This window comes from Salvelinus sp. IW2-2015, linkage group LG35, assembly GCF_002910315.2.
Source record: "Salvelinus sp. IW2-2015 linkage group LG35, ASM291031v2, whole genome shotgun sequence".
NCBI lineage: Eukaryota > Metazoa > Chordata > Actinopteri > Salmoniformes > Salmonidae > Salvelinus > Salvelinus sp. IW2-2015.
The window spans coordinates 15177618-15202327 of record NC_036874.1 but is presented as its reverse complement, the minus strand read 5'-3'; the positions used below and the strand labels follow the sequence as shown (position 1 = coordinate 15202327).

Here is a 24710-nt window from a genome sequence, read left to right as displayed (position 1 = left end):
ACTTTTCTTCAGGAGTTTTCGTTACWTTCAGAGTACAAACACTTTGCCTTGAGGCAAAATCATGATTCCGCACATTCATTCAATCCCCCCCATGTAATTTTCAAGGGGAGAATATTGCTCCTCATTTCTTGTCATCTAGTTTATTCCCGCCCACACTATCACCTCCTTGCCCACACACTGCTCAGACATTTCATTTTTAATGAGATTTTGAATCGAGCAATACTGAAAAAGTTGTGTTCTCATTACAGGGGTGACAAGTCTACTCCCACTCCCYGGGTTGTGACTTTAGCACTCATTGACCTTTGCATAAAGACACCCACATTGCCCATCTAAAGTYAGTCAACTCATATTGGCACCCAGAAACAAATCTGTCACGAAAAACTATAGTCAACTCATCTCTATAAAAACATCACAGGATTATATGGAACATGGGATTAGCCATCATAACATACAAACCTAATATCTGACACAAACACTATGTCCAAATAAATCTCACCCATCCCAAATTTGGCCTCAACTCCCTCCTTGTCTGCGCCTACAATTCAGATTGCAGTGTCGAGATGCAGGTACAGCACAATGCTGTACCTGCATGGGTTTGGGTTATTTCAGTGCCTCCTCAAATCAAGTCAAAGAGAACCAGATAGTCTGGGCATGTCTCTGAAGTACCCTCTCCCCCAGTCAACCACGCACCCACACATTCTCTCTTTCACTCACTCTCACACACACACACACAGACACAAGATCAGTGCATACCAAGCAGTCAAAACATGCTGAGACATGGCTGTGCTGAATGGACCTGTGGTGGAGGATTCAGGTGAGGCCTTCCTAACAGTCTGCTGGAGAGAGAGAGAGATGTCAGACCAGCGCCTTACCCAAGTGCATGGTTTATTTGGAAAACAAAGTCACTGGAGCACATCCCCTCCTCTGCTACTCATCTCCAGGTTGTTCCCGTAAAGGAGAATTCTCAGTCTGCTTATTTTCTTAAACAAGGGTTAAAGAACAAACAAACCAACAAAAAGATACATTATATTCCGAAACCAATCATCCACCATGTTTCGTGTTTGAATTAAAGCATGTAAAGAGGGAATGTGCCATATCCACGGATGCAAATTGATGACTCTTACAAGGCTGGGTCACTTCCCACAGAATTAAATAGAACACTTTAGAATTATATTGTATGTCCCTCTGTACCTCTACACTCTCTTGAGGTATGATTCACAGTTTCCTCATCAAAAGCTGTGGGCTGTAACAATGTTAACCACACAGGCTGACAAGTATTTCATGTGGCCAGGGGCATACAGTGTGATGAGTCAACACAGGATGACTAGTGCAGCCCAAATCACTTTGTGCCCTTTATATCCCCCTATACCTACCCACTGGATTGAAACTAGTAGGTGGGGGCGGGATTATTGTTCCATAAGAGGGATGCTAAATTTGGTCTGCTTGTAGAATGATTCATTTTTTGGGGCCAAAAGACATGTTAGTCAGCATAACAGGTAAGGGAGGAAAGGGAGCACATTTCAGACACATGGAACTATTCTTTTTTCAGAGTGAATCTACACCTTTCATTTATGCTTATAAGATTGCTAATCAATCAAATACACGTACTGTATGTATAACTGTATAATATTCAAATGATCTCGTACAATATGTACGATATGTAAGATAGGCATGCATTAGAATGAAGGTGTAGATATGTTTGGGAGTTAAACCAAAAGCCTGTTATCCATCTGAGATGAGGATAATGCAAGGAGTATAAAGTTATTGTAGCCAATTTCATTCTCAAGCGGCTTTCCTCTCACTTGCTAGATCCTTTCTCGTGAATGGAGGAATTGTTAGCAATCAAGGATATAATGTTAGAATTTTACTAAAGCACAAAGCTATCACAGCATGAGAATGGAGTGTAATGCTGGACTTTTTGTTGCCACCGACTAGTTGAATGGATGCAATATTTTCCTCCAAGCTCATATTTTACTTTTTCATCTTTGTATAACAGTGTTGTAAAATCATGTGTGCATTTTGAAACTATATCGAATTGAATTGGACACATAGTTGGGCACTGCACCTCTGCTCAACGTTATGTCATTCCTAGTCCTATTATTAAACACATTTCATCAAATTCTTAATCAATCAGCTGCATCTGCAAAATTACTAAATCAAATTATCTTTTTATTTTTATTGGCTGAGCAAGTCTGTCAGTCATTCAATTTGCGTCATTTCCGTTGTCAGGTGGCGCTGCTATGGAAAGATGCGATCAGAAAGCTGACGAATGGAAGCTGTTGCTGAGTGGTCATTTCGGTAATAGTGGCTAAAACAAACATAGCGCGATATCAACCCTCCATATACGGTCTCCTTTCGTTGGGGGTGACCAACTGCGTATGCACCGAACAAATACGTTTAAAGAAATGTTCATGCTGTAGCAATACAACACAGACTTTCCTCGGCGTTTTCAGCTCGAGGTAAGTTGTTGATAAAGAAAAAAGACCTGAGTGAGCGAGGTGGCGAACGAGTTTGCTCTAGCGGTAGTAACGTTAGTAGTACCTAGCTAGCATGTACTTTGTTTAAATGGCCTCCCCAATCTGCGCAATGTGTTGTTTAGCAGACAATGGGTAAATTGAAACTGAACAAATGTATTTCCACAAATACCATGCATATTTGTCATTGGGGTTGTTCCTATGTGTGAACGGCGTGTATTGTTGTAGTTCGCGCTAGCTTTGGGTTGTTCGTAACAAATGGAACGTATCAGATTTAGCTAACGTTACCTAGCATAGCTTTAATGACGCCGATTATCGTACATTGTTTTGTAATTAACATACCCACTGTTCCCACACACCGTACATGCGCGGTGTTTTACTAATTCCTATTCATTTACAAACTTATTTTGCTACAACATTGCGTTTGGGCGTGGGGCTCGTTTCGTTTGGAAACGCTTCTGGGTTGTCGTTCAGTCGGTACTATAAATGGTATCTAGTTAGATTTTACTCATGTCATGACATAAGATCGGGATGGCTCAAAGGCTTGAGGACAAATGGTGATTGTCGGCACTAGTGTCTGTTGTAGGAGTCAAAAGGGGTCGTGTACACTACACTTGCAGGATTGCATCCCTGCGATGCGTGTTCTTTTTCATTTGTCTTACATGATAGCCTGATACAATGTTGCAACTAACACCACCTTGCAACATTCTGTCGTCATTCCTCTCTCTAGTTATTTTTGGTGACCTTGTATGGCTAAGGGCATTCAAAATGTAACAATAGGCCAGCTGCAAGATGGTAGGTAACCAGAGCGCTGAAGGCTGAGCTTTCATCCAGGTACATCAAAAAACCTAGCTAGCTCGTAATGGGCATCTTTATCATGATGTSCAATATATATTTAGAGGGTGATTGACTAGTGCAACCTAAAAATCATCTCCTCTGACAACATTGTGGTAGCTTGGACTATTATTTATCAGGATATAGCCTAGGTTCCAGGTATGAATGTGTAAAAATGATATTTGGTTCTGTAAGATTTATTTAGGGTTGGCTCCTTTAACTAGTGCTTTTAGCTAATTATTTTGTTTTGCAACAGAACACTGTGGAATGCATGATTCATGCCGCTATAATAGGACGTGGGTGGATCTCCGGTCACCTATCGCGGCCGTGTGTGTGCGCTCTCTAGCTCTATTTAAAGAGCGCATGTTCCCGTGGATGGCGTGGGATATTGTCTCTCTGGTGCCTTTTGTCTGATATGATTCAGTAGGCTATGTTCCTAATCTCTCTCAGTACAGTCATCATCAGATAAGACTGCATCTTAGCATGCCATTGCACTGAAGTTATWCTTGCCAATCATTGTGCTTTCCTCGGGTGGTTTGACCTTTGGTTCTTGAACTATTGGTAATTTGCTTACATTCATCAAATGCCAAACTAATCTGAAGTCAAGTTGTGAGCTGCCCATTTCAGGCAAGCCTAAGGTGCATGCATTACAGAAAGGTAATTGTTTTGTCACATGGTTTTAGGGCAGTACAGTGCTCTTGTAGAAATCTGAATCAGACCCGACAGGTGCTGTTTGTAATAGTTCTCTTGTTGGACAGTCATTTTAGCAGCATACCCTGTGTACTATTCCATCTTTGCAAATTGCAATGGCTAACATTTAGTTTAGATAACGTGTGTAAATAAATAGTATGGTAATTGAGTATGCTGCTCTCCAGCAGTTGCACATTTGACTATGAAAAGAACTGTTCATAAGGCTCCCTGGGTGATTGATTACTGGTTGAGATGGCGACAGACAGGCGAGAGACATGATTTTGACACTGTCTGCTGTTTGAGATTTGAAAAAATCCTCATAGAAGTGAGAATTTGTGTAGGCCCGCTGACTTCTGCAAACTGTCCTGTCCTCACCAGAGCCAAACTGTGTGGCCCATGGTGGAACAGTTTCAAAATGGAAAGATGTCTTGTTTTCTGTGGGTTTGCTGTGTTGGCTAATGTGTGAGCATTTTGACTAGTGTTGCCTGTAATGTATGCTTTGCGTGTTTTGGGTGTGTGTCAGTTTCCAACATCTACTCTCATGCAGGTTATTCAAATGCGTTGTTATTGCCCTCTGTTCCCACTTTTATCAGCCCGAATCATCTCTCTCTGGAACGTCTCTAGTAGGGTTGAGCTTGTACTGGCATGTGTCCACTAAAGATCTACGGTCACCACAATGCTGTCTTTAGGCACATTGACCTACCATCTTTGTGCTGCAGTTTCACTACAGAAATTCTCACGTTGTTTTCGCTCTGAAACGATGTCCTCTTTTTACACCCTGGGACATGTTTCAGTTTACACTCTTATTGGTGTCATCCCTCTGACATTTTTAGCATTTCTGACAAAYGCCTAGTCCATGGTAACCCTGGGGCGACTGAACCAAGTGATTCACTCTCCTCCAGTTGGTTCTGTTATGGGAACCAGAGCGCGTTTCATCGCTTAGGGACTCCTTATCAGCAGGCAGCAAACAAAGCATATACCTCTCAAAGATAGAATACCATAGGTTTTTATAAAGGTTGGCATGTTACTGTAAGTAGATATCACACACAGGTTCCCCTGACATGTGCCTTCACTTCCTTATCGGAAACGGTAGGGTTGCTATTTATTTTTCGGTCATGAAAAAAGCAATGAGCCCAACCTTTTTATGGGAAACTGTCTTCTGAGAGGAAGTCGTAGCATTTTACTGTCAATGGTTATAACTCACCACAGATTTAGAGAATCACAAACCAGTGCAGATTGAGTTTTCAAGTTTTAATGTCGCGTGCACTAATACAGTGAAATGCCTTTCTTGCTAGCTGTAAACCCAACAATGCAGTAATCAATGTAGTACTAAAAATAACAGAAATAAGAACACAAAGGTAGAAACTATATATGGGGCGGCAGGTAGCCTAGTGGTTAGATCTTTTGGCCTGTAATCGAAAGGTTGCTGGATCGAATCCCCAAGCTGACAATGTAAAAATCTGTCGTTTTGCCTCTGAACAAGGCAGTTAACCCACTGTTCCCCAGGGGCCGTCATTGTAAATAAGCCAGTCAGTTAAATGTAAATGTATACGCACACAGTCAGTTCCAAAACCATATTTACAATGTGCAGGGATACTGGAGTGATAGTTAGATATGTATAGGGGTAAGGTGATTAGGCATCAGGATATATGATTAACAGAGTAGCAGCAGCATAAATGATGAGTGCATGTGTGTGGCTTCAGTATGAATGTGTGTGTTGGAGAGTCCTGTGAGTGCATAGACAGTGTAAAAAATAAAAGGGTCAACTCAAAGTCAGTCCTTGTAGCCATTCTGTTAGCTATTTAGCAGTCTTATGGCTTGGGTATAGAAGCTGTTCAGGAGCCTGTTTATGTCAGCTTTGATGCACCGGTACCACTTGCCATGTGGAAGCAGAGCGAACAGTGGCTGGAGTCTTGAACGATTTTCCGGGCCTTCCTTTCTGATAGAGGTCCTTAAAGCCGCTGCAGGATTTCCAGAAAGTAATTGCGAAGGATAAAATGAAACCAGCATGAAAAAGCATGTATGCACAAAATGGCATTCAGCCTAGCCTAATACATATTTTACCATCTTTAGCATTTCACCCTTGCAGGATTTGATGTTGCAGTCATCCTACTGCGTTCTGCGTTCTGCATCAAGGCATTTGTCATTCAATGTGAGCACATGGATGTTTAGTTTGCATGCCACATTGAGGATTAAAGCTGAGGTGTCATCTTTCTCACCAGAGACAACATCTGAATGACCCTATAATGGCTAGCCATTCACACGGTGTTGGTAAACTTGTGGGAAGGGTTTTCTAAAGTGGTTGGGAGGGGTTAAACCCTCTCCTCTCTCATACCACAAGACGGACAGTCTGCTGCATTAGTCTAGTCTCGAACTTTCGGAGAGACCCCATGTATAGTCATGCAGTTTCAGGTATTATTGAGAATTTTCTACTGTATGACACGTTGGTAGAATTTGTCAGAATCTTAGCCGTTTAATTATGCAACTCAATATGGTTATTTTGCTAGTGGCCTGGAATAACACCAAGACTGTATCAGTTAGTTTGAGAGTTTTGCTACCTTGTGGTCACATTTCTGTCCTACACCACTTAACATGCCTATCTTGATCTGATGTTATCCGATTAGCTTTTTGTTGCTGTGTTCTTCCTGCAGAGCTCTAGCATGTCTAAGCGGCGCTCTTTGGAGAGGGGGGCCGGGGAGACTTCAGGCAGGGCCAACAAGCTCCTCTGTCCTGGAATCGCTGGAAGCAACGCGAAGAGGGCAGGTCCCTTCATCCTGGGTAAGCGATGGGGTTTACTCAGGGGCAAAAAGGGGTAACGTTGGCCTCTTACAACTGTGTGTTTGCCCAGGAAACTAGGAAAGAGGTGGGGGGGGGATTCAGTTAGCTTGAGGCAAGAATGTGAAGAATTTGACTTTGGGTAGATGGCTCAGAATCTATTCCGCAGAGTTTCTTCAATCTTTTCAGGAAATGTGTACTGTAAATGTTGTGAAATGTTAGCATAAGGCTTCTGCTGTCTGCTAGATTATGTTAGGGGTGTTGAAGTTTGCATGCCTCCTAATGGTTTGCATTAGGCMACACACTCTCCTTACCTTTTGGTCATGCAGCTGTTGCCACTTCTTCCTTACAGGGCCTCGTTTGGGGAACTCGCCCGTGCCAAGCATAGTGCAGTGTCTGGCCAGGAAGGATGGGACGGATGACTTCTACCAGCTAAAAGTGAGTGGATACACTCTCTCACTATCTGTTTCTTTTGAATGATCTAATTTCACTGTTCGATGGAGATTAATGAGTCTCTTCAAACAATAGCTAGTTAGCTACAGTGTCCCAATAGMCTTTTGAACTTTGACCTTCCAAAACAGACGTCTTTGTTAGTGTTCAGTTATTCCTTTACGGCCCTATTTCAGTGCAGCAGCCTGCGCTTGCTTAGGCGGAAGACAAACTGTAGAGGCAATTTGTTTATTGGGGCAATCCAATAATCTGTTTTACACTCAAGGTGTTTGTAGGTGGAGGAAGAGCGAAAAGGTGGCACCCTGCCTCGGGTCCCAAAAGTGCTAAGCCCCCGTGCAAAGTCTCCCCCCCCCCCCCCCTTCAGTGTCTCCTGAGTGTGTTGACCGTAGCATGTAGGGACATGTTTTTGCGGAAGGATTAAAATGAAACCAGCATGAAAAAACATTGTTTTATTTTAGTCAATACTTCTTTTCTGAAAACTGCATTGTTGGTCAAGGGCTTGTAAGTAAGCATTTCACTGTAAGGTCTACACCTGTTGTATTCGGCGCGTGTGACAAATACAATTTGATTTGATGTGCCAAATATGCAGGCCTGTTTTGTCCCCTCTGGCTCTCAACCTCCCCCATCTTCCTAAATTCTTTCCCAAGGCCTAGATCAGCTGCTGGCGTCAGCTGTTATGGTACATCTTTAGGCATTGTTGTAGGGGTGACGACTCCATGTGGTTCAGGGATTTCTTCCCAGTCCCAGAGCGTCTGTGCTCGTGACCTCGGGTTCGAATTCATTAGGTGACACCGTAGCAAGATGTTTCACAATGGGAAACAAAAAAACAAACTTTCTTATTGGAGAAATCTAGGTCGGCCCTGCCTGTTTAAGTCAGTTTTCTACTTTTTGGTGCCAAATGAACACAACCTTGCTGCTGCTYTCTGTTGTAGATCCTGACGCTGGAGGAGCGGGCAGACGCGGCCACAGAGACCCAGGAGGAGAGGCAGGGGAAGATGCTGCTGCACACCGAGTACTCCCTTCTCTCGCTGCTCCATAACCAGGACGGAGTGGTGCACCACCATGGCCTGTTCCAGGTAAATAGCAGGAGTTTACTTGGTGCGTCACAAACTTTCAGGTACATCGCTTGGTGCTGCAGCCCTTTGTAATGTCTTTCAATGATGAGAACTTCACAGACCTGTACTGAATTACTGTGATTGTACATTATTCTTTCTGATGAGAGACTTGCATAGTTTTCTACCAGCCTCCCAAAGACACCCCTTCAGGGAAAAACATTATATTCAAGCCCCCTACCTACCTACCAACCACACTGCACAGTCCCAGTCCAGTTGAGCTTAGAGACACTTCCATAGAAATATTGAAGCACCTTTTTCTTCAAGCCATCACTTTCCCAGTCGACCACTCACACAGTGACTCAGCCCTTCCCATTTCTTTATAACTTTGTTATTGTTCCCTCTGCCGCCTCTCTCTTTCACAACCCTATTCCTCCTCCTCGTCGCGCTCTTCCTAGAATAGCTACATTGAGCCGTGCGGCATGATTCATTCAAGGCTACAACGCTATTGATTGGTTTATTATAGTTCCGTCTCCAAGAGGGCCAGTTAATAATGATTTGTCTCWGGAAAGCCTTGAGGCCCAGCCATCTAAATCTGGACAAACCAATACCAATGGGGATCAGCTGGGGACGGTGGCTCGACATGAGGTTATTCATCTCAAACCCCCCCCCCCAGGCTCAGTAGAGGTGAATGTGTCCTATTCACATTGGATATGGGATGGTTGTGCACAGATCACTGAGCCCTGTCATCTCCTCCACTGTTCTCTCTCTCATAGCTCATCGTCAGACTGCAATTTCACTCGGCAATGGAAGCCGTTCAATTGTCATGTCTTTTGTCCGAATTTATGTTCCTTCTTACATGCTTCTAAAGAGATGCCCCAGAGTTGTATTGTTTAGGGCACACGTAGCAAAATGTTTTGCAATAAAAAAACAAGGTTTTATTGGACAAGCACATTTAATTCTGTTTTGTGGCCTTTTGTTTGTGCTTACTGAACACTACCCATACCAACAGATCGTAACGCGCACAGATAAAGGATACGGTCTCTCTCCCCTGTCCACTTTAGGACCGGGCGTACGAGATTGTGGAGGACCCGGAGGCCAACAATGGCAAGGTACGCCGGATGAAGAAGCGGATCTGCCTGGTGCTGGACTGCCTCTGTGCGCACGACTTCAGCGACAAGACTGCGGACCTCATCAACCTGCAGCACTACGTCATCAAGGAGAAGCGGCTGAGCGAGCGCGAGGCCATCGTCATCTTCTACGACGTGGTGCGCGTGGTSGAGGCCCTGCACAAGGTGAGTCCAACCAACAAAACACGTACAGCACCTTTCTAAGAGGACCTATTTGAGGAAGACGAGGCGCGGAATCTCTAATCATGATCACAATGCGTATGCCTAATTATTTGGAATGCGAGGCGATTTGTAGATTCAGTGATTCAACTCAGTCCGACTACAATGTAGCTGTTTGGATTTAGGCTGTTTCGAAACAATTTAGGCCGTTTCGCCCCTCCGATGAGTCGTCCAAGCTAAACCGCTCCTATAGAGCAGTAACAGCATTGACTTGAGTTGCTTTTGTTCCAGTGCTTCATTCAACAACCGTCTGACGGTGACAAATCTAATCCGTCTCTACCTCTCTCACCCTGCAGAAAAACATTGTGCACCGAGACCTGAAGCTTGGAAACATGGTGCTGAACAAACGGTAAGGACTCAGTCACGCTTTCATATTTGGTTCAGCCATGCGAGAGGCCCCATCCAGTTGTGTACGGTGTGCAACTGGCCTTCAACCCGAGCAGGGTCAAGTCCTTAACCTCAAGGAAGAGACAGATCTCCCAGCCCAGTCCCCCTTCACCCCTCTTTCTCTCTCGTACGAGTCAGTGAATCATTCCCTGCGGTCGGGTTTTGGAAGGCAATGATAGGAACCTAGTGAGAAAAGAGAGTGAAGAACGTGCCCTCTGCGCTCTCTAGGAGAGAGGGGGGGTGGAACTGCACATGGTTGGAACTCTGGCTCGGGTGCACATCAGGTCACAGTGCTGTGCTGCCGTGAATCTGATGGGCCCTGCAGAATTCAGCCAGCTCCTTATCCATAATGCCCCCCCCCCCCCCACAAAATCTATTTTCAGTCCTATGTTCCAAAATTTGAAGTTTGTGTTTTTTTTCTTCCGTTGGGTAAAAGTACAGACTCAGAGCTTCAAAATGGTACATCATACACTGTAGTTGGAGAAAACATGGGAAGTAATGCTGCTTTTAAAAGTTAATAAACTTATCCCATTTAAGAGAAAGGGGCATTCAAACATTTAGCTGCGATTTTTCACACGTGCTCCACATTAATCCTTGCGAAACGTATATTTAGAAAAGGAATACTTTCACCAAAAATGATTTCGCTGTACATATCTCACCAAGTTCACCCATTAGGCAAACCCATTAACAGTATTAAATTGCCTATTGTTGTATAATAAAGAACCTTTCACATTGAAGAACTACAAATGTTGCTCTTTGTTTACACCGTTAAGCCTTAGACCCAACCATCTCTTAAAGAACTGAAAATGTTTCAAGATTAAAATAGTTTAACTTCCAAGTGCCAAAGGTAGTAGCCTAAAATGAGAAACTTAACACAAGGGTGTAGGTTAAACACCACCTAGGCTTTTATCATGAKATCCTTTGAGTGACTTTGGTTYAGGTTATGATATGAACAAACTGAACGTATTTCTGTCTTGCCCTTTGGAGCAGGGCATGTAATGTCCATGGCCTTTTTCATTGCAATAGTCCTGATCTTCTCAAATATGTTTTCTGGGTWGTGTCCAATCCAATGGATGCTTGCTCATCTCTGGGAGGAAGGACATCATCGTTGCGCAGCAGCTGATAGCAAGTTCCATCAGTGTGAAAGGTCCTTGGCCAGAACACCAGGCTCCAGACAATTTAAGCTGTGAAGGAGAAAGGCAGACAAAAATAGACATGGCATTAAAACCTTGCATACCAGCAATAACATTCTTTGAACCACAAGCAATAAGCTCAAGTACCAAGAAAAAGTGTTTGTTCATCTCCTTACACTTGTGGGGAGAGCAGGTTCATGCTGAAARACAAAWTCCAGAAAAATAGGTAAAGAAAATGTGTGAATTAATCTCCTATAGCTTGTTATTGCCTGTTACTAAAATGCCCTGTATACACTCAACCTGTATCCAGCCAAACAATGGCAATGCAGACATTACAAGATAACTAGCTAATAATTAGCAAACGTTTAACTTCATCATTACCAGCAGGCTAGATGTACATGGTATTCATCTTGCCTAAATGCCATGGTTACTCCATTGAGAGAAAAAMAATTGTCTGACAGAAGTCACTCTAAAAAACAATGCAATATTTTCTACAAGCCAGTATGTTGACTGAAATGATATTTCCACTTTACCGGTTGTACTTGCTGTTGATGGGAGGTAGAGATGGGGTGTCCACAGGATAGTGATGTTTACCTGAGTCTTTGCGGTGCCGGTAGTTTGTCGCTTGTATTAACAATAGCCGAATGTAACCGAAATGTAGTCGTCTGACACACGTTTCCTCGCAATCAGCTGGAAGTGTTTRCCGTTTAGTTAGGCTTGGYCATATTTTTCAAGTGTTTGTCATGTGCGAATTGCATCAGTATTGAAAATAACAACTGGAAATACAGACCAGTGTACTAAAGGTTGGGTTGATAACACTTCCCTGTGGATATTTTGTATCAAATTACCTCTGACATAGATTACTGGTTGTCCACCGATGTCCCTAAATTGAAATTAAGTTTGTAATATTCTGACTTTTAATGGGACTGTTCGGGAATGCTGAGCCTACATGTTAGAGACGAGTGTGTAACTATTTCACTCTCGGATTCTAAACAAGGCTARTATTAATCTAGCTAGTCAACTAGTTGAACATGTCGATGGCTAGCTATTTAGCCATTTAATCTGTGCCTGTCACTTAACTTGGGGTTTGATTAGCTTGCTCCACAGTGGCTATTTTCGTTAGCAAGCTAGTTAAACATAACAAACTGATAAACACATTATTGTCCTGGCTTTGCACATCAGCAATCAACGTTAACTACAGAATGCAACTGGCCATCTTAGCTAGCTAGCTATAACTTACCTGTATGCAGCTGTCTAGCTAGCAAACAAGATAATTAAACCTTGTGCTTTTCTGAAAAAAATTGTCCATTGTGGTATGGGTCAGATTGACCCGCACAGTTTAAACACACAAGACATTCAAAGAACCAAGTAAAAAAAGACAACTTTATTTTGTCTTGTCAGATCTTTCAGAAAGAAATACAAGAACATTTGATTTCAAAAACTATATTTTAAGAACTAKTTGTTGAAAATATCACTCACAAACAAGCATTTTCTGTTTGCTTGTTTGTGAGTGTGATTGGTTTTACTGTCTTGGCGAGAGGGGCAGAGCAAATCGTGTAGGCCCTGGAACAATTTTGATTACGTTGGAAGCTGACAGTCTACCTTTGTTGTGGTGACAGTGACCATTCTATATTACTGTCTTTAGACTTCATGTCCTCTCTTCTCTGGATGATGGTTGTTGCATGCGCTCTCATCTGATGGAGGGGATGGTATGGCAGACTCCTCTGAATCGTCTTCACCAAAGAAAAATTCACAATCAGGAGGACAATGCTGTTGATGATCCAATCGCTGAAACCTCTTCTATTTCGCAGTTCAGAATTTGTGATGAGGCTTCATTGACTGAATCTTTTGGAGCTCATTTTTGACTGTCTCTGTCAGATCTGCTGCTCTCGCACTGAGAAGTTTGGGCAACTCCTTTTCACCCAAACATAATTATAGTGCAACCAGAACCAGTCAAGGCAGAATCCATCAAAGACACTTTGTTTATTTTGGACCTGTGTGAATATCGATACAYATGAAAGCCTCCGGGTCAAAATGACCCACATTTTGTTTGTATACAAAATCTGCACAGACATTCCCCAACACATCAGTGTATGCACATTTTGAAGTTAGGTYCATGACCCTAAATGAGAAAAGYCATTGAATTTCATGGAGAAAGAGGTTAATTAGTATTTCAGGCAACTCAAAAGTAGAAATTGGTAAAATTGACCCGCAACAYAACAGGAGGGTTAAACAACGGGAAAGTGGCATATTCATGGGTCTGAATGAGTTTCATTCATGCATACACATTCATATCTAAATACTAGTGCCCATCTGTTTCTTAAACTAGTCACTCTAATGTACTTGTCCTCTTGCTCAATTGCTCACCGGGGCCTCCCACTTTCTAGTCTGGTTAGAGCCAGTTTGTGCTGTTCTGTGAAGGGAGTAGTACACAGCGTTGTATGAGATCTTCAGTTTCTTGGCAATTTCTCGCATGGTATAGCCTTCATTTCTCAGAACAATAATAGACTGAGTTTCAGAAGAAAGTTMTTTGTTTCTGGTCATTTTGAGCTTGTAATCGAACCCACAAATGCTCATGTTCCAGACACTCAACTAGTCTAAAGAAGGCTAGTTTTATTGCTTCTTTAATCAGAACAATAGTTTTCAGCTGTGCTAACATAATTGCAAAAGGGTTTTCGAATGATTAACTAGCCTTTTAAAATGATCAACTTAGATTATCAAACACGACGTGCCATTGGAACAGAGGTCTGATGGTTGCTGATATTGGGCCTCTGTATGCCTATGTAGATATTACATTAAACATCTGCTATTTCCAGCTACAATAGTCATTTACAACATTAACAATGTCTGCACTCTATTTCTGATAAATTTGATGTTATTTTAATGGACAACAAATGTGCTTTTCTTTCAAAAACAAGGACATTTCTAAGTGACCCAACTTTTGAACGGTAGTGTACATTTTGCACAATGAGCACTTGTCTCTCAAATACATTGTTAGTTATTGGTTAGCTAGCTTGTGAATTTTTGCCTTATTAGCATTSACATGAAATCAGTCAACACTTCAAAACAAGGCATTGTATCAATAAGATGWAAYGWKCCACTTATGATTCCCCACATGGCAGTTTCTTGTCAATTCTTTCTAGCAAAATTTGGCCATGCAGAATCTCAACAACGCGCTGACTTCTGCACCATGGAATCGCGCACATCGTTTTCCTGACGTTGTCAGCTAACCCATCTATAGTGAATCTAGAACGATATCGCAGCCTCTTGCGATATAGATATTGTGGATGTCARTATTGCAATTTTAGATTAAAAGTAGATTAATCGCGCATCCCTAGTGAGCACCATTCGGCAGCCGTAGTGGTGATGAAACAAAGTGTTTTGTTTTGGCCCGGTGGGGCTGCTGCACGGAACAGAGCAGACGAGTAGAACACTTTGTCCCAGCTGGAGACAAAAGGAGAGGCCTGCCAAAGGCCCTCCATAGCTCAGGGCTGACTCACCATGGACACACATGTCTCTCTCTCTCACACACACACACACACACTCAGCACTCTATTTACTTTCCCTCCCTCCCTCCCTCCCTCCCTCGCTCTGCTCTGTCAGAAGCTTTTTTTTTTTTCACAAACTCTTTGCTCTTTACTCCTTTCTGTTTTCTCATGATTCCTTTCTTCCATTCCCTCTCATTGTCTTCCTTTTTTGGCATTCGCCTTTGCTCTCCGTGGTTTCATTTGTCCTCGCTGAATGTGCATGCATAAAGTATGGGGGAGAGATGGATGGAGAACGGCCTCTCCCAGATTTAGGGTATGCAAGACACTTGTTCATGTGAAACAGGACAAATGTAAGCACCCCTTATTTGACCTTCGATCACTGTGCACTTTCACCACCCGGTGAAGTTCATAACTTATTTAATCTGTCTAATAAACTCCATGCTTTTCACAGTCCTAGTGGTAGGCTATGTTGTGTGGGCCTATCATCGCATGAATCCAAGTTTACTTCGATATGATTGCTATTATATAACTATTTGTGCATAAAGGCGTTTACACGGTTATTTCGCATGTAATTTGACAAACATTGCTTGCCGACAATAATAAAGGTACCTGCATTTCCTGTTTCCATCATGGTTAATGTCATTAATCCACATGCAATTGATGGAAATGAGGCTTATTGCATTTTGCCTGCAAGTTGTTTTAAATAGCTGGTGTTTGTAGGCTAGTAATTCTTAAATGAACCTTAACGTTGAGGGTGTACTTTAGGTTTGGTTGATTGCAAACTAGACTTGAGCCTCCTTGTCAGGTAATCCGTCTCTCTCRCCTGTCTCTGCACAGTCTTTAGACTGTGAGGTGCTTGTTTGTCATCATGCTTCTGTCAGCTGCCACTGACGGTGACATCAGCCTCTGCATATATTCCCACTGACTGAGCTGAAGATTAGTTTACACCTGTACAATCTTCCCTTCACCAACTTCTCCCTGTCCTGCAAAGCTCAGTGTGCTGTATCATTGTCAGGAGTTTGCTTATGCTGGAAATGAACATCGCAAATCAAATTTAAAAAGGGTTTGGCTGGTGCGGGGTTCACAAATAAGTGAAAAAGTAGTCCATCTGTTTAAAACTGGAAAGCAAAGTTGACCTTTTTTTATATTGTAAATTGTTTTTGATGGGACACTAGTCATGCACAGGTAAATCCCAAAATGTTTGAGGGAAATCCTTGACCTCATCACACTGTTCTAATGTTTTTTTGAAAATTWAATCTCAATTACATCTAGCATCAATTTGAGGGACACTCCTGCTGAAATTCGTATTTTTTTTTTTGTAAAAACATTTTTTGTGCTATTTGAGCTTCATGTAGAGCCAGAGGATGCCATGTTCAACCCCTTTCCCATCAGTCTGGTTATTTTGGGCAGGACGGGGGGGGAGTCACAAGGGATGTGGAGGTTTCTGGTTTCCTGTCTCCTGGGGTCACATGACCAGAAAGCGGAGACGGTGTGGTTCTTCTGGTCAACCCAGTCCTAAGGGTCCCTCTCACGAGGCGAACATGCTATCTCTTTCATGGTGAGAGGATACGGAGTAAGAATAGCAACCGCAGTTGTGTGATGCATGCAGGCGAAAGAAAGGCCCCCTTCATAAAGCAGCTTTTTATCKAGAGCCCTTCAAGCGCAGCTTCCTGTCATTGTGAAGTTCAAAAGGCTACTGCATTATAGACAACTCATGCGCGCAAATTTTGAACAGCCTCCTCAGATGGTAGACTGTCAAGACAGAATTGTTTCATCTTCAAAAATGTTTTTTTACAATGTGGCATTTTTAGCAAGCATGTTTTCACAGGAATTAACCTTAGCCTAAATGTGGCCTTCTGTTTTGTGTGAGCAGAATGTGAAACGCATACAGTGTGAAAGTGAGAGCGCATAGGGGAAGCTGCATTGACCTCGGTCCTTGGAGAAAGGGGATGTGGGTGAGAAGGTGAACTTGAGTGGACTAAGGCGCTAAATTGCAGTTGTGATTTGTGTAGCCTGTGCATGTGTTGCGTGGGTGGACTTAAGCTTGTGTGTGCACTTTTCCTTATGTGCTTTGCATACACATTCGTCAATTCAATTCCATGCAGGATTAGTCATCGAGGTAATTAGCCCAAACCACAGGTTGACTCACATGTTTGTCAAAGTGCAGCCTTTATTATTTCCTCTTTCTCTCTGCATGTTTCTCTCTACTGTCCGAAGGCCTAACATTTAAAACCTGCCATACCCCCCCCCCCCACACACACACACACACACACATGTTTATCTACGATGCTCATGCAAACATCTGATAGGCCTATGTTTCTACAGGAAAAATATGATGTCCCTAGCAACGGTGCTTGAGTGCCAGACTGTCTGGAGTTTACCCTGTCTCTAGATATCACTGTCCTCCTGGTTTGGAGTTGTCCCTTCAACTGCTGGTTGTGATCGTATAGTCTTGTGTTTTTTTGAAACTACTTCTGGTTTCTTTTCTTTTTTGAAATGCTAAGGAGTCTAATGCTTTGCACAGTTAAATGTGCTGCAGTCAAATTAAGCAGTGAGTGAACTACGCCTCCCACGTCAGTCTGCATCGATTTAGTTTCATGAAGCATCGTGTATCTCACAGGCCTACCAAACACTTTTTTTGTCATGACGAGGCAAACTTTTACAGTCAGGAAGTGGAGTACAGTTTCCTTGGGTCATATTCATTAGGGCATACTGTGCTGCATTTCTTTCACACAGTTTCTGACAGTTTTCTTCCATTTTTGTATCTACTGAGTATGACCCTGGTGTGTGTGTGTGTGTTGGTGTCTCTCTGTGTACCCTAGGACCCACCGGATTACCATCACCAACTTCTGTCTGGGCAAGCACCTGGTGAGTGAGGACGACCTGCTGAAGGACCAGCGAGGAAGTCCAGCCTACATCAGCCCTGACGTACTGAGTGGTGAGAGGACATGCACACACACAGATGGCATGAGAGGGGAAAGGAGAAGGAAGTTCTCTGTCTGTCACAAATGCTACTGACTGATGCCAAACACAATCACATAACAGTTCAATTGAAACTTCCATATCTCCATGCTTACTTTATGTAACAAGTGGATGCAAATCATGTAGGCCTATTGATTTCCAAGGGTAACTCACATGTTATTTGTGAAATGTGTTGGTGGGGGTTTGACTGATAAGCTCCTGTTATATGAAAGGAAGGGTCAGCCTAGTTTAATCTGGGTCGAGCTGGGAAACTGCGAGTCAGTCAGGAGGCTTGCGTAATGTTTGGCAGGCCACTGTTGCGTTGGATATTTCCGGTTTATTAGGCAACACCGATAGCCTATTTTGCAAACTTGGAACATTAGTGAAGGCTGAAAATCTCTCAAGGTATTTTCTTTTCTTCATTTATTGACTTGATCATCTCAGTTGCATGATGTTCTCTCGTGATAAGCTACGTGTTAGGGTATGTGGTGGTGATTTTGTTTGGGTTTATTGCAAACGTGTACTGTGCTACATTTTGCTATTAGTTTAATCACTTGCTGCAGAGACGGCACACAATATTCCATCACTCGGTAGTTTGTGCACGCACTTCGTGCACACAGTTTTAAAGTATTCTCAGCCCTTCAGTCTAGACACGATTGGTGGGGAAACGTGTGAAACGAGCAGATTTGGATGGTGTCTTCTTCCCCTCTCTCCATTTAAAACAGAACCCAGGCATATATGAGCGGAACATGACAAGTTGAAGACAGAACAATGAAACTGAGCTCCGGTGAGTCACACTGATGACTCACCGAGAGGGAAACTACTCCCAACCCCTCCCCCCATGTGTGTGTGTCAAATGCATTACCATTATTGCCCCATGGGCGGAGGGAGGGAAGCAAGCAACTGCCGACCACCTCTTTATAACAACACTTGCCTCTGGTCGTAAAGAAGAGCACCATGCTCATTTGTTCTCCCATACATCACTGTCTTCTGACTCCTCGTGCCTTTACTGTTTGATAGGTTTAAGCATAATGGAGGTATGGTATTGCCAAATGGGATTGCGGTTGGGAATTTCTTGGAAAGATGAGTCTAGAGCTGCAGTTGGAGAGTGTCGAGTCACATTGTCTTCTTCTGTGTCCAATTGGTTAATCATTCATTCTGAGGTTGATTTAATGAGATATTGTGGGTGGTTCTGGAGGAGGACAGTGGGTTGAAGAGTAACGACAAACAATGTTTGTGGTTGAATTAAGATTCGATAGTGTGATTGTACTGGTGCATGTACGTACATGATGTGGAAGCGTATATGCAAAACATGTTTTTAAAGAAGCGTCATGTTCTCAGTTGCAAAATGTCGTAACATGAACCCGTTTTCCATCAACTTTTCATGCGAGTATATGTTGGATACAAAATGTAATGACAGGCATAATGGAAACGGTAAACTTTCGTATTGTCAACAAATGTTTTTTGGGGAACTTTCAAAATGTCGACGAAACATTTCAGCTTTTTGTCAGTGAGATGCTGGTGGAAATGCTTTTATGCTCAAATGAATATAATAACGTCGTATCGAAAACTTGGAGTCAGGCGAAGACGTGTGGTCTTCCCACTATGACTTGTCACAAAAGCATGCAGGTTATTAGACTACAGATGAAATAAATGATGCACTTCACAGAGTGGTGAAAGTGCGTAGTGATGAGCTTGATGCTGCTTTCCAATAAATATCAAGGGTCTTATTCTGGTGACAGGATGGATAGTCGATGCTTGGCTGCCGTTTGACTTTTTTTTTGTTGCCCATAACGATAACCTCATGTAGGCTATACGTGCTCTCTAGCCAACAGCGCTCAGATAGCAATGTTGGCTGGAGTGCCCATGCCAGTATTTCTTTTTTTTTTATTCGGTACATGTGTATTTAACTGCAAAAGGTATTTTTATGTGCACTACGTCATCACTTACAGCCTTTTATCTGTAACAAGTCCTGTTGATGGAAACGCATCTTTGGTGGGAAAATTCACATTCTTTTTTAAATGCTTTTAATTTATTTAAAAAAATAAAAATAAATGTATGTAAGATTCGCATGAGAATCTGTCGCCATTTGTATTGAAACCTAGTTTGTGAATTTTAAAAAAAATGAATCTATTGTCTTCCTTTGCAGGCCGGCCGTACCACGGTAAGCCCAGTGACATGTGGGCCCTTGGCGTGGTGCTGTTCACCATGCTCTACGGCCAGTTCCCCTTCTACGACAGCATACCTCAGGAGCTATTCCGCAAGATCAAGGCTGCAGAGTACTCCATCCCAGAGTAGGTCAACATACAACCCCCCCACCAATACAGTACCACACATCCCATACCAAACCACACAAGCATTATTACTCCATGCACCCCATACAGAGTTGCTACAATGATGCATATCATGACAGTTGGTCTACTCAAGGACTTGGTGCAAGTCTGCCAATATCAATTAAGTTCTGAGCCACACACTATTAGAACTAATAGTAATGTATGCTGTTTAGCAGATGCTTTTATCCGAAGTGACTTAGTCATGCATGCATGCATGCATTTTACATACAGGTGGTCCTGGGAATCGAACCCACTATCCTGGCTTTGCAAACGCTATACTATACCAACTGAGCTATGGAGGACCGTTCTCTTATTGGTTCCTCCTAGGTATTATGCAACAGTTTCTCCTTCTGGTGTTGACGGCCATAAATATAACCATTCCCCCTCTGTCCTTCTTCCCTTTCCTCCCTCTCTCTCCTCAGGGACGGGCGTGTGTCGGAGAACACTGTGTGTCTTATACGGAAGCTGCTGGTGCTGGACCCCCAGCAGAGGCTGACCGCCGCCGAGGTCCTGGAGTCTCTCAGCGGCATTATTGCCTCATGGTGAGTCACGCCCTTTGGTGGACAGGGAGAGAACTGTAAATATTGCCCGATGTGGTTTAAAAAGTGCATAACAACAATGCATTCTCATCTGGTGTGAGAATATCATCTTTAATCCCATCAAGATGTGTAACTTGGTGGCATTAATAGAATCATCAGTCAACCCTTGCTCTGTCGATAAACTTGTGTGTGCGCTTTGCAGGCAGTCAGTATCCTCTTTGACCGGACCTCTTCAGGTTGTACCGGACATCGATGACCAGGTCAGCCACACAGAGCATCTCCAGGAGGTGAGATCCCTGTGGCCAACAACCCCTTGATCCTCCTTTAGCATTAGCACATGGCTAATCCTCAGAACTTCAGCTCACCCAAAGCCTTCTGGGGAACACAGCCAAATGCTCCTCTCTTATTGACTGGTGCCTTGGTGTTTGATGTTCTCACTGCGCCACCATGAGGCTAGCACTTTCATTACATTTGAATCCAAATTTCTTAAATCTAAAGGTGTTGTAAGAAATACAAAAGTGTTTTCAAGTATAGCTTGACATAATTCTCAGTTATAAAGCTGTATAATCAAATCCAAACTTGATTTATTATATGTGCCGACTACAACAGGTCCCTTACAGTGAAATGCTTACTTACAAGCAATGCTAACCAACAATGCAGTTAAAGTAAATGATAAGAATAAGAAATAAAATTAACAAATTAAAGAGCAGAAGTAAAATAACAATAGCGAGGCTATATACAGGGGGTACCAGTACAGAGTCAATGTGCGGGGGCCCTGGTTAGTCGAGGTAATGTACATGTAGGTAGAGTTATTAAAGTGACTGCATAGATAATAACAGTAGCAGGGGTTAAAAAGGCGGGGCAGGCAATACATATAGTCTGGGTAGCCATTTGATTAGATGTTCAGGAGGCTTATGGGTTGGGGGGGTAGAAGCTGTTTAGAAGCCTCTTGGACCTAGACTTGGCGCTCTGGTACCGCTTGCCATGCGGCAGCAGAGAGAACAGTCTATGACTAGGGTGGCTGGAGTCTTTGACAATTTTTAGGTCCTTCCTCTGACACCCCCTGGTATAGAGGTCCTGGATGGCAGGAAGCTTGGCCCCAATGATGTACTGGGCCATACGCGCTACTCTGTAGTGCCTTGGAGTTGGAGGCAGTTTCCGTGCCAGGCAGCGATACAGCCAGTCAGGATGCTCTCGATGGTGCAGCTGTAGAACCTCTTGAGGATCTGAGGACCCATGCCAGATCTTTTCAGTCTCCTGAGGGGGAATTGGATTTGTCGTGCCCGCTTCACGACTGTCTCGGTGTGCTTGGACCCTTTAATTATATTTTTTACCTTTATTTAACCAGGTCGGCTAGTTGAGAACAAGTTCTCATTTACATCTGCGACCTGGCCAAGATAAAGCAAAGCAGTACGACACAAACAACAACAGAGTTACACATGGAATAAACAAGCGTACAGTCAATAACACAATAGGGAAAAAAAGAAAGTCTATATACAGTGTGTGTAAATGGCGTGAGGTAAGGCAATAAATAGGCCATAGTAGCGAAGTAATTACAGTTTAGCAAATTAACACCGGAGTGATAGATGAGCAGATGATGTGCAAGTAGAAATACTGGTGTGCAAAACAGCAGAAAAGTAAATAAAAACAATATGGGGATGAGGTAGGTAGATTGGGTGGGCTATTTACAGATGGGTTATGTACAGCTGCAGTGATCAGATAGCTGATGTTTAAAGTTAGTGAGGGAAATATAAGTCTCCAGCTTCTGCGATTTTTGCAATTCGTTCCAGTCATTGGCAGCAAAGAACTGTAAGGAAAGGCGGCCAAAGGAGTTGTTGGCTTTGGGGACGACCAGTGAGAGATACCTGCTGGAGCACGTGCTACGGGTGGGTGTTGATATCGTGACCAGTGAGTTGAGTTAAGGCGGAGTTTTACCTAGCAAAGACTTATAAATGACCTGGAGCCAGTGGATCTGGCGACGAATATGTAGCGAGGGCCAAACGGATGGCACTGTGATAGACTGCATCCAGTTTGCTGAGTAGAGTATTGGAAGCTTTTTTGTAAATGACATCGCCGAAGTCGAGGATCGGTAGGATAGTCAGTTTTACGAGGGTATGTTTGGCGGCGTGAGTGAAGGAGGCTTTGTTGCGAAATAGGAAGCTGATTCTAGATTTAATTTTGGATTGGAGATGTTTAATATGAGTCTGGAAGGAGAGTTTACAGCCAGACACCTAGAATATGTGGACAACTACAAATACCTAAGTCAGAACCGTCCAGAGTAGTGATGCTAGTCGGGCGGGCGGGTGCGGGCAGCGAACGGTTGAAAAGCATGCATTTGGTTTTACTAGCATTTAAGAGCAGTTGGAGACCACGGAAAGAGTGTTGTATGGCATTGAAACTCGTTTGGAGGTTTGTTAACAGTGTCCAAAGAAGGGCCAGATGTATACAGAATGGTGTCGTCTGCGTAGAGGTGGATCAGGGAATCACCCGCAGAAAGAGCGACATCGTTAATATATACAGAGAATAGTCGGCCCGAGAATTGAACCCTGTGGTACCCCCATAGAGACTGCCAGAGGTCCGGGCAACAGGCCCTCCGATTTGACACCCTGAACTCTATCTGAGAAGTAGTTGGTGAACCAGGCGAGGCAGCCGTTTGAGAAACCAAGGCTGTTGAGTCTGCCGATAAGAATACGGTGATTGACAGTCGAAAGCGTTGGCCATGTCAATGAACACGGCTGCACAGTACTCTTTTATCGATAGCGGTTATGATATCGTTTAGTACCTTGAGCATGGCTGAGGTGCACCGTGACCAGCTCGGAAACCGGATTCCACAGCGGAGAAGGTACGGTGGGATTCGAAATGGTCAGTGATCTGTTTATTAACTTGGCTTTCGAAGACTTTAGAAAGGCAGGGCAGGATGGATATAGGTCTATAACAGTTTGGGTCGAGTGTCACCCCCTTTTGAAGAGGGGGATGACCGCGGCAGTTTTCCAATTTTTAGGGATCTTGTACGATACGAAAGAAAGGTTGAACAGACTGGTAATAGGGGTTGGCGGTGGATAATTTTAGAAAGAGGGTCCAGATTGTCTAGCCCAGCTGATTTGTACAAGTCCAGGTTTTGCAGCTCTTTCAGAACATCTGCTCTCTGGATTTGGGTGAAGGAGAAGCTGGGGAGGCTTGGGCAAGTTGCAGTGAGGGGTGTGGGGCTGTTGGCCGGGGTTGTAGCCAGGAGGAAAGCATGGCCAGCTTTAGAGAAATGCTTATTGAAATTCTCGATTATCGTGGATTTATTGGTGGTGACGGTGTTACCTAGCCTCAGTGCAGTGGGCAGCTGAGCGGAGCTGCTCTTATTCTCCATGGACTTTAGTGTCCCAAAACGTTTGAGTTAGAGCTACAGGATGCAAATTGTTAGTTTGTTGGTGATCTGGAAGCTCTCAACCTGCTCTGCTACAGCCCCGTCGATGAGCTTGGTGACGTAGGTTCATCAGCTCTGTTTTGACAAGGATGCTGATCTCTTGATCATTAACCAGGCTCTCTAACTTGTGTTCATTGTGTAACAGTATCTATGTGTAACAGCAGGGTCGTGTTCAGTAGGCACCAAACAGAAAATGAACAAACTGGGAAGGGACTATGTGGACTTGGTAGACCTGGTCCAATAAAAAATGCTCAGTTTTCTGTTGCAAAATGTTTTAAGACATTTTCCATGATGTGCCCTAATGCAGGGGTTTTCAAACCTTTCCTCAGGGACCTCTAGATGTTCCATGTATTTGAGCTATACCAGATCTAGTACACTTGAGTCAACTAATCAATAACAAAATTGTAAAATGTCTGGGGGTCACTGAGAAGAGGTTTGAAAATCACTGCCCTGATGAACACGACCTAGTGTGTAACTAACTAATAAGCATCTCTGTCTCTCTATCCCAGGTGAAAATGACAGAGGAGTCGTCACAGTACGAGTTTGAGAACTACATGCGCCAGCAGCTGCTTCTGGCCGAGGAGAAGAACACTATTCATGAGGCCAAGGCCAGCTTCCTCACCAAGCGCCAGTTCGGCGCCATCCCGCCCGTGCGGCGCCTGGGCCACGATGCCACGCCCGTCAGCCCTCTGGACGCCGCCATCCTGGCCCAGCGCTTTCTCCGGAAGTAGCCCCTTCATTCATCGCCTTGACAAGTGGAGTGAGGGACACAAGGGTTGGGTTGGGAAGGTACCCTAAAACTGAGAATATCTGTGGGAGCTTAGCCCCAG

The 24710-nt window shown here is 43.5% G+C and overlaps 1 protein-coding gene across 1 annotated transcript; it reads left to right on the top strand.

Moving 5' to 3' along the window:
• The first annotated feature begins 2237 nt into the window (after positions 1 to 2237).
• Positions 2238 to 24710, top strand: LOC111958532 (serine/threonine-protein kinase 40). The gene is made up of 11 exons (XM_023979782.2): positions 2238 to 2459; positions 6650 to 6776; positions 7126 to 7211; positions 8156 to 8299; positions 9340 to 9570; positions 9921 to 9973; positions 17455 to 17570; positions 19743 to 19887; positions 20349 to 20468; positions 20668 to 20752; positions 24390 to 24710. Exons 2-11 carry the CDS (start codon positions 6659 to 6661, stop codon positions 24609 to 24611), a joined length of 1320 nt encoding a protein of 439 aa, XP_023835550.1. The 5' UTR covers positions 2238 to 2459; positions 6650 to 6658; the 3' UTR covers positions 24612 to 24710.